General features: G+C 44.9%; 1 protein-coding gene across 1 annotated transcript in view; it reads right to left on the bottom strand.

Moving 5' to 3' along the window:
• Positions 1-87: 87 nt before the first annotated feature.
• Positions 88-10,949, bottom strand: part of LOC128088304 (lethal(3)malignant brain tumor-like protein 4) — a 43,796-nt gene continuing 32,934 nt past the window's right edge. Inside the window, exons 19-20 of the mRNA XM_052698682.1 lie at positions 6,831-6,893; positions 88-3,613 (exon numbers count right to left, since the gene is read on the bottom strand). Coding sequence (XP_052554642.1) covers positions 3,485-3,613; positions 6,831-6,893 — 192 coding nt within the window. The 3' untranslated portion in view covers positions 88-3,484. The remainder of the gene's footprint in view (positions 3,614-6,830; positions 6,894-10,949) is intronic.

Here is a 10,949-nt window from a genome sequence, read left to right as displayed (position 1 = left end):
GAGAGATGGAAACCCCTGCGTTTTGGGAGGAGGAGGAGAAGGGGCAGGAGCAGAACCCAGCCCAGAGCTCAGGAAGAACAAGTCAGGTCTGAACTTATATTAATTTTATTCTCATTTCCAGGAGAAAGCAGTGGTGGAGTGCAGCATCACAGCTAGCGGCGGAAAGCTCAAGTATTTGTTTGCTTTAATGCAGGCAAACGTTTCTGAGGCTGAATGGAGACGACGGGTGTGCGCCCCCTTCCCTGTGCACATTTCCAGTTCAAGTAATAGGAATCTCAAAAATAAGCTCTTAGCACATGACGGAGAGAATGTCAGAAACTCTGAAGCTTTCTGTGGCATGAATCCCCACGCAAGGCATGAAAGTAGCAGGCAGGAAATCTTCCACAGCTGAACTCGCTTCTCCCCTGGGTTGAGAATCTTTCCTTTGGTTGGAGAACTCTGTGATGAGCAGTGCTGAGCATTTCTGTCTGACTTTAATGCGTTACCCAGAGCTGAAATCTGCTCCTCCTGATTACACGGGGGATCACAAGAAAAGATTTTAACAGTGCAGTTAACAGCAGAAAAAAGGAGAACCATTTGGCCATCGTGGATCTCTGAAACACGCTCAGGAAATAAGATCTGTTTCCACTGAGACAGCAGAGCTCTGCATTGCGCTGCTGGGCCTTGGGAAGCTGTCACAGCCCTGGGTGGCTTTAAGTAATGCACTTCCAAGTGACTGCTGGGTTCAGCTGGGACAGCAGCAGGCTTGTGCTCTGCAGGCTGAGAGCCTCCTCGACCAGGTTGGCGTTAACCAGTTTCAGCTTCATGCGACACAGAGCTACGATTTTTGGCTTGCTGCTTCAAAGTGCATGTTTCAAATTAGACAACAAGGCATTATGCAATCAAAGGCATCTGCAGACCCCTTGCTTAGGCACAGAGCGTGATCAGGGCTGAGAAAAGGCAGAGCCTGGCTGCAGAACCAAGCTGCTGGGCTGCACATGAAAGCAGAGCTCCCTGATGCAAGCGAGATGCCATCAGCAGTCACTGAGTTCCTAAGGCAAGGAGCAAAGCTGGGTTCAAAGAGGACTTGTTTTGTTTTTTTTTAGTCTTGTAAGAATTTGGGAATTTTCTGTGTGCCCATGAAGATACTGGAAATCTTTTTGTCGCTGCAGTACTGCGAAGTTGTCTGATTTTATGAGAATCCAGCTATATTTGGAAAGAGACCCAGCAATAGATGAGTGCACATTCTTGCTTGCTCTGCAAAGACAATTACTGGATTACAAAAAAAAAGCCCCAAGAAGCACACATTCCTCCTTCTTCTATCCCTAAAAGGTTTCCTCCTTCAGAGCACTACTACTGCTGTCACTGAACAAACTCCAAGTACACATTTTCATCCTTGATCCAGCTGGCTTGGAAGCCTCTAGGATTTCAGATCTCTCTTCTGTTTGAGTAATTTCAGTGACTAGAATCTCACTGCTTGCTTCACCAATTCTCTTCATCCTCTGTCTATATATAGTAAAGGAGATGAAATAATATTACATTTAGTTTTATTGCTGGAAGCAATCTGCTGTCCCTCAATGCAGTTTCCCAAAGGAAGGAGGCAAAACAGAAGATTCAGCAGGACGTGCTGACTGCAAACAAGAACAAGGTAGAACTGCACACATTCCAGCTGGCTGGCTGCTCCAGAAGAGGAAAACAGAGCACAGAAGGGCTCAGGTTATTTAGCCAGGCACAGAACAGGCCAGCTAACAATCCTCTGCTCCAGCTGTCACAAAACAGCTCTGCTTTGCCTGGAAGGTGAGCTGTGTCAGAGCCCAGGATTTGCCACTCAAGGCTTCACAGAGATCTGGGATGCACGGAGCGGGACAAAGGAATGGGACTCTGCTGAACACTGCACCATAAATTCATTTAAATCAATTGATGTCATCTCATCCCTGTTGCTGCATTAAAATATAAGGCTCCCTGCAGTTGCATGGCTGATACTGAATGTTTCAGCTACTAAATACCCCAGCACTCCTGTGTCTTTGCAGTGCAAAGCTAAAAATCCTTAATGTTTTATACCAAAACAGAAGGTATGGAGATGAATTGCTCTAAATGCAACTAATCCAAATGCATTCAGCAGTGTGGATTCTGCTCAATTTACAGGTTTTAAGGGACTTACTACCTTAAGAATGTTATGAGGACCTTCTCAGGAGCTGGGAAGGACATGGAGAGATCAGGGACTGCTGCATGTTCATAGAAGCACACTCAGAATTCCAGCACAGCAAAAATACCAGCACACCCCTCTGCCACGTAAGCACAGGCTGCCACCTGCACATGCAGGAACAGAGCCACAAGCTTTGCTTTCTCCCTGACACAGACCAGCAAATCTCTTTTGAGAAGCAGTTCTCAGCTTGCTTTGCTGGCTGTTCAGACTGATCCCCCTCCAGGCAAACCTGCCCTTGTTGCTCTTCCCATCTCAATGCCAGAGATGCTGAGGATCAATGTCCACCTGGAGGCTGAATATGCTGAAGCACTGCAGTGTTCACAGGTTTTGAATAGGCCTGAATATGAAAGGAAATTGTTTCTAGGAACTCTGTGTGCACCTGTATGCATACGTTGTCCACTGTGGGGTTTTCAGCTCCCATTCCTAGCATTTGGTTAGCTGTGAAGGCAGCTTGGACAAACTCATCCCACTACCAGGTGCTGCTGACTGCGTTATTTTGCCATAAGATGATCACAGTCCAGACAGCAGTTGCCCAAAAGCACTGATGGGAGAAATACAGATAGAATATTTGTGTCCTGTGGGAGATAACTGCAGGAGAGATCTTTGCCTACCCAAAAGCTATCCAAACAGGGCCTTCCTCCAACTGCCTGATAGCACAAATGACAACAGTTTGCTTGTTATCAGAGCCACCACTGATGGAAAACTCTTTGCCCATGGTGCACTTGAGTGGTGGAAGCAGCCCAGGAGCCAACAAGGGGTTCAGAACAACCAGTATCAGCACAAGAAACTGGAACTTCAAAATCAACGTGGGAAGGTCAGCTCCTGAATCACAGCACTGAAGGATACAGATGAGCTGCTCTGAAGCTCACCCCTTTTCTTACTCTCTCCTCTTCAGAGCTTTCATACATACATCTGTTAAACATGCTGGTAATAACTCAGTCTCTTTCAGGCACTCTCATGGGACACAGCAGACTCTGTATTCATATCTGTCCTCTTGCTATTGCAGCTCCACCACTGTTACCCTGGATTCCCCTTATAACCGGAGGTTTCTTCTCGATCTCAAAAAGAGATTGATATATCAAAACCAAATTCAATTACAAAATATAATAACCTCTTCTTGGAAGTGAAGCTGCCCCATATTCCAGACTGTGGCAGGATTTTTATGTCCTAAAAATATTTTTTAATAAGTTCTACTTAAAATATATCTGAGTCGCAGCCTGCCTCAAGGCCACGCTGTAATGCTCTCAGTGAAGATCTGCTCCCTGCCAGTTCCTCCTGGGCTCGAGGGAAGGGCTCTTCTCACTCTTCTTCTGCAGACTTGAGCATGAGAATGGCATTGTAGACCTTCAGGGCAGGACCCAGCTTGATATTGAGTATTTTAACCAAGTCATTCTGGTTCAGGAGCAGGAAGGCCTCACCATCTATCTGCTAGAGGTGTAAAAACACAACAGAAGATCAAAATTACAATCGAGAAATAAGCAGGATTCTTACTCCTGGTTTTCAGTTAAACAATGCACTGAGGAATGAAAATACAGACACAGCCCTGAGGATGGAAACCTTATTCTTCCTTCTAGTTTTGGCACCCACACCAGCCTGCGATTCCCAAGCATGCTGCCCCTCCCAGGGGTCTCAGGCCTTCCCCTGAAGCCTGGAAAGTCAGAATGTGGACAAAACTCACTGGGAAATACTGAGGATGAGGCTCGTCCACTTGACTTTCTATTCACTATAAGGATACTTACCCTAAAAAGCCAACAACTGTCAAAAATCCCGCAGCCTAGTCCCAGTGTGTGGCAAAAGATTAGATCAGGAAATGCAAGCCTTCAGGAGGCAGCTATCCAAGAATTAATACATTACACTCATCTACAGCAATTAGAAGCACCACATCCCCATTTCCTAGCACACTCGTTACATAATGTCATTGCACAGCTTCTCAGACTCCTGTTAAGCAGCTCAAGGTGAAGTGTGAAGCTTTGCTGCTTCTTTGGTCAGCTATGCTAGAAACTTTGCAAGATGAGAAGAACTGGACAGATGTGAGCATCTGGCTGCTCTCAGAACCAGCACTGTGCCCACAGAGTCTCACTGAAAGGAGGAGCAGAGGCTATTATGAAATAGCTCTCAATGGCACTAAATGGGCTTGTTCAGAACAAGGTAAAGGAGATGGTGTGTTATATAAAACAGGGCACAATAAAGCCATGGAATCTGTCTGCATTTACACACATATTCTCCTAATCCGTCAGCAAGGAGACATCCAATCAGATTCAAAGCAAGCAATCTAAAACTGTATTAGCTTGTGAAAATAAGTGGAGCTCTTGGTAGCAGAGAGTAACAAAGAATGATTTGAAGAAGAGGTTAAAAATGTATTTTGGTTCACAACAGCATCCACAGAGACAACGGCTATAATTAATATAAACCCCAAATGCTGCAGAGAAGAAGCCAAAGATTAATGGACCCAGACAAACAGTACATGTCTAAGTTATTCCATTAAAGTGCATTTACAGAGACTGACAGCATCTCCTCCTCTCACTTGATGCTCACCAGCACAGTGGACAATGCCAGACACTGGGCCTAACCACAACAACAACCCTTCTGTCCCTGCACTTTTCCTAACTGGAATTCTTCTCAATGTCAACAACTGGTAGAAAAGGACACGCTTTATAAAAACATGTATGTTGGACAAACATAGCAATAAGGCAAAGAACTGGGAGACAGGAATTCCCCTCTGTAACCCTATGGAGGCTGCTGAGCAATGAAGCCTCCAAAGAAATGACAGCAAGGCTTCCAGCACAGCCAGCCACATTTCACTGAATCCTACCTGCAAGCTGCCTAGAGTCAACACTGCTGCAAGGCCCATAGTAAAAACAGCTTGAAATAAATGGACTGCTGCTTAAACTAAATAAAGAGCCAAGAGAAGGAGAAAACTGGAGCACACTGCTGAAAAACAATCTAACGCGTTAAAGTGCTTTTGAGTCCAATATTATCATTACATTTCACTTTCCTTGCATCGCCTCAACGATGTTTGTTTTAGACAGACCTTCCCTGAGCTGGTCCTAGAAATGAGTGCAGTATCACTGCCTGTGGTTTTTGTTCCATCTTATTTGGATGGTTTTTCAGATTCTGTGCACAATTTGTTCTCTTCGTTTGTAACGTAAGCAGGAACTCATCCTCCTCCCTCCTGCCAACAGGAGTCTGCAAGGGATTTATTTCTCCTGAACGAAGAGCACTCAAAGGCCTGATTACAGTAATGGACAACCCTGGTGAAGCCCAGCAGTGCTGTCGCTCACACCTGAATTTTGGCCAGAGCCAAACTGCTAAAAGGGTTTTAAATTTACACTGACAGTTGAGTTCCAGCACAAACCTGAAAAACAATCCAAGCCTCTCTTGTTTGGCACAGAGAACCACGCTTTGAGACTGCAGAAGATATTAAAATAGAACATGGCTGTGCTGCTCTCTGAACTAGAAAACAGCCACCGTGTTCAGGATCCATTTCAATTATTACTAGAAGAAACAAAACAAATGGTAAATGGTTGGATCCATAGTAGACTTGCACCTCACCAAGCCCTCACCTCTGAACTCATCTTGGCTAGAAATTAGGAAGTATCTTTTACACCCAGCTATGCTGAAGGACTGCTTTACTGGGAGAAATTTCATCCTTCCCACTGTATTCCATTAAGTGGTATTCCACTACATTGCTACACTGTGAACAAACATCAATTTATTTTGCTTTTTATTTTGTGTGTATGTTTTAAAATAAGGGAAAGCAAAATACAGGGACGTAAATCCCATAAAATGCACTCCAGCCTGATTCATCCTGAAAGAAAGCCAGCTCCAGGGAGCAGTCATCTATTACAAACCTGTCCTTTGCAGCCACTCCACTGAGCAGTGCTTCTCCTCAGCACACAGGGTGCACTAAGTGCCCTGCAGAATGCAGGGAAGGTCCAGTCCCTTCCCTCAAGCTCTTACAATCAGAGCAGCAGAAGGGGAGGCACGTCTGTGCAAATTAATCACCGGCTTACAAAGAACCTCCAAACCATCCCTGCAACAGAACTGGAAGCCAAAGCGTCATAGGATCAGTGAAAAGGAACAGGGCAGCCACATCCTGCACTGCTGGGATTTCTGAGAAGCCATGGGGAATGCACCATAGACAGGGAACAGAGCCCAGCACAGGGCACTGACAGGATGTGCTGCAGGCAGGAGACGCTCTGACTGCCCAGCAATTGCTTGTTCAAGGCAAGGTGCCCCTCCTGCTCCCACTGTGGTCCACAGGAGAAGCCAGGGATTCCTGAGAAGCCCTCCGACTGCCAGCCTGCCCAAGAGAAGCAGGCATATGTTCTTGTTAGAGGGAGCAGATGAGATCTGTGCTGCGCCATTCCAACAGGACATCTTTATAGTGATGCCAAAAGCACCAGACAATAGTCCAAGACAGGATGTTAAGCATAAGCTTAGTGATTGGGACGGGAGGGGAAATTTAAAGCAGCAGAATGCAATTAACCACACTGGGATTCAGCTCAGTGCTGAAGCTGTCTCCTAAATGCTACAGGCTAACGACAGGGCTGAGCATGTCTGTGCAGCCAGCACTGCAACTGCAGAGCAGCAGGGTACAAAACCAGCCAGCTCACAGCACAGGATTGGGGCAGACGTGACTTACCTCTTCCCTGAACACAGCTGCTTGTTCTTTGCAACCAGGTAAACGCTGGATAAAGTTTACCACCTACAATCAGATGTACAAAGAAAAACAAGGATGATTGGAATGATGATCAAGTACCAAGCATCTTATTTCTGCATGCAAGAATTTTGATAACTTTAATACTCATAACTCACCTGTTAATGAAGGTTACATACAAGAAATAACAATGGGGTGTTGCTACAACGTGCCTGTAAAGCTTATTCTGGTCACAAATAGTACTTTCCATATTGCTATTTGACCACTTCTCTAAGAGTTCAGTTTCTCCACTGCTTAAAACCATCACTCATTAAAAACTGTATACAGCCATATACTATTTTAAATCCCTCCACAAGTTTCCTTCCTCTGCAGTTTTGTCAGAAAATAAAACTAAAAAGAAGGATTTAGATGATTTCCCATTGTGACATCCTTTTCAGAGATGATATAAATCAACCAAATGAGCACTCCTGGTTTATTAACACACAGAAGGCAGAAAAGCAAGGAGTGAAAGAAGTTGTGGTTTTATTTAATGCATGGTGGATGCAGAGGATCCACAGAACCAACACGATTAAAGGAGTTAATTTTACATTTCATATTAGGGAAAACCTTTCTAAGCAGGAAATCTGTTACATTTGGAATAATCTCCTCTGAGACATGCAAGCAAGCCTTGGATTATATTATATAACACTACATAGTGCAAGCAGCAATCCCGAATGCAGTGGAGGATGACTTAATACATATTGTCTTCTCCATCTGCAGCTTCACTGGTTCACAGAAGATTTGTATATTGAGGCATAATCAGATCAAACGTTTCATGCTAATTGGATGCTCCCTCGCAGGAACAGCTCTGTTTCATGAAGCATATTCACTTGAGTTATTACAGATGTGACATTTCTTCCATGAACACAAACAGACAAACAGTTTGGGGGCAGGGGGGTCGCTGTCAAAGATGAGCTTCCCTTTAAATCACAATCGTCAAGCTCCCCCCTAAATCACATCACTGTGTCTCCAGCTGATCCCATTGCTGACCTGGGTCCTTCTGAGCACAGCAGCAAGCTCTCAGCTTGCCCCCAGCTGTGCTCTGCCCTGGCAGAGCTGCTTTTTGGTCAGCATCACTGACTCCTGACTCCTGTTGCTTCTGTTACACAATCTGAGAGCAGAACCCTTCTCTCATCTCGTGTTTCACCTTTACATCGTGCCAGGAGGGAAAGCTCCATCTTAAAGAGAACCCCTAAAATCCACAGCTCCATCATGCACTGACTCCAAAAGTGCATTCTCCTACTGTAAACAAATAACAAAATAATACTTTCCCTGTATGTCCTTATAATAAAAAAACCCAAACAACTGACATACTTCTGCAGGGCTGCTATCTTCCAGAACGTTAAGTGGCAGCAAGGCAGTGAATGTCCCTCAGGGCCTGTGGCACTCACAGGCTGGCAGAGGTCTCAGGGGAAAGCTCTGAGCTTGCCTTGCTCTTCTCTCCTTCCTTGGACATCTGCTGCTGGCCACTGTCATGGATGCTGTGATGGCCTTTGATCTGCCCCTGAAGTCACTTGTGTGTACACAGCCAGCACCCTGCTCCACAGCAATGGTCTTTTAAACAAACAGAGTCCTGGGGCTTGCCAGAAACTGAGATAACAAAAGAAGGAGGAGGATGTAAGACAGGCATGCAGGAGAGATGGATCCCAGGGTGTGAACCAAAACAAAGCAGCGTGAGGAGTTGGAACAAACTTGTCTGGACCTTTAAGCAGCTTAACACTGATGGCAGGGAAGCACTTTCCCCAGGGAAAGGAGAGAGATGGGGATGGTGGGAGATGGGGCAGATCAGGGCCTTTCCTTCCAGGTCAACAGTTCCCTTTTGTTTCTGCTAGTAAAAGTCTCCACTGATAATCTCACAAATGCCTCTGCTGGCAGTGCCTTACTGCACATTAGGTGAGGGAAGAGAAACTGCTCTGTGTAATTTTGAGAGCACCTTTAACAGCTCCATGAAAAAGAGGTGCTAGGATAATCCTAGATTTGTGAGATATATTGACATTGGCACAGTATTGGGGTATCCTTCTGGAAAAGCTGGAAGGCAGTCACACCAGCACCCATTTGGTATCAAGCTATAGCAGCCCTGATGCTGGGCAGTAACCCACAGCCATTTGCACAAGCACAAAGTAATACCCTCTGACTCAGGATTAGCTAATCAACAATTCAGCTCTGGCACATATTAAAGTTCTTCCAAGATGCTTCACTTGCTGTGCTCTGAAAAAAGACAGGAAGCTTTCAATAACTAACAAAGCTGCAGGACAGTAACTACTCCTGTTGGCTGCTCAGTGTTACCAAGAGTTTCTTAGCTTGAGGGCCTCCAAATATTGCTGCTGCTTTCACCCTTAAGCTGCTCCCAACCCAATAAAGAATTAAAGCAAGACTTTTTCCTTAATGCGGGTTCTATAAAAGCAGTTATTCAGTCTGAAACTGAAGGAGAGTACAACACTCCCATTGCTCTTGTTTCATATCAACAGAATGGGCTCCTTTGTGCAACAGAGTTCAAAGTACAACCCGTAGGCAAACGTTTGCCCTGTAGGAAGATGTTAGGAGCCCAGATACCGACAGATCTGATCTACTTTGGACTCACTACAACACAGCAAGTCCTACTGCATTCATCTTCCACAGCTTGTGGCTACGCTGCCCTGCACAAAGTGATCCTCCAAGTGCTCAGACAGAAGCCAAATTGATTCCTGTGGGAATCTATGAAGAGCACCATTTGCTGAAACCAATCCACTTTACTGAAACACAGGGCAGAATCCATCATGACTTCAGCCAGTCCACTGTGGTGCTGCAGCTGATCTTTGTAACACTCCGTTCACAATCCCACTGGCAGCCAACACTCCATCGCTTGTTTCAGGCTGTATTCTGGGTTTTGAATCACCACATCCAGAGTGCAGTGTGGTTGCTACTTATATTAATCTGCTATCAAACTAATATCCCAGCTAAATTTACCCAGCAGTTGCTTTAAAGGTCAACTGTAAAGGACAAATTTTATTGGCTTGTATCCTGACTCTGTTCCTCCACGAACCAACCTCCACGTTTTGTCCAAAAGAAAGAGATTCTGATTGTTTTCATGCCAGAGGATTTGCTGCTCTGTCTTTATTGATTTATTAAAAGACTTTTTGGAGAAAAAAAAACAACACAACAATGGGAGCTTTTTCTAAAGAAGGATACAAGTAGAAAATCTCTCAGATTTTTTTTTTCTCCTTGCTAAGCAATTTAATTTAAGCTCATTTTCATTAAAACACGAAAGGAAGAAAGGAATATTAAAAGGACCATTTTTAAAAACAGCCCTACTAATTATTCTATCCCCTTCCCTTTTGCTGTGGCTCCTGTCACTGTGATCAGTCCCACCACATTCCAAGTGGTCCTCCAGCATGAAGAGCAAAGTCAGGACTGGCTTCTCTGACAAAGAGGCACTCAGGGAAGATGCACTTTCTGAATATCTCTGAAGATCCTCTATGCATCATGAAGAACAGCACCTTTCTCCTGCTTTGCAGATTAGCTCCTATCTTGTCAGCACAACATTACAGCACACTTCTCTTGAATTAAATGGCCTGTGATTAAGTGCCAGGATCCAAATTGTCATCACTTCCCAAGTGGAGATGCAAATATTATTTACGCCCAAGGCACCAAGTTAAAAAAAAAAACAACTACTCAGCACACAAAAGACAGCAGCTTTTTCACATGCCACCTAATTACAGGAGACATCTCAAGAGCTGGGACTGCAGACATCCCCAGCCACACAGCTGCCTCTGCCAGAAATCAGGTCATGCTGTGGGCAGTTTGTTCCAGGGAAACAGGCAGGGAGATGCAGGAGGAGCAGGCATGCACAGTGCAGTTTGGGATTATCTGCCATATAAAAGTGAATCAGCAGCAAAGTCACAGGAAAAGGGGAGGGAGGATCAGAGAGAAACCAAGCCTGATGTAAGAATGGTGCTTCAGGGGCTGAGGACTGAAAGATAAACAAAGAGAACTGCATTCACAGAAGTAAGGCATGGACATCAAAGGGTTAACAGAGCTCATTTCCCTTCCTTTATAAAGGGACTTGGGTATAACTTTGAGCTGAGT

This window comes from Tympanuchus pallidicinctus, unplaced genomic scaffold (genome assembly GCF_026119805.1).
Source record: "Tympanuchus pallidicinctus isolate F22 unplaced genomic scaffold, pur_lepc_1.0 scaffold33, whole genome shotgun sequence".
NCBI lineage: Eukaryota > Metazoa > Chordata > Aves > Galliformes > Phasianidae > Tympanuchus > Tympanuchus pallidicinctus.
This window is presented reverse-complemented; position numbering and strand designations above follow the sequence as displayed.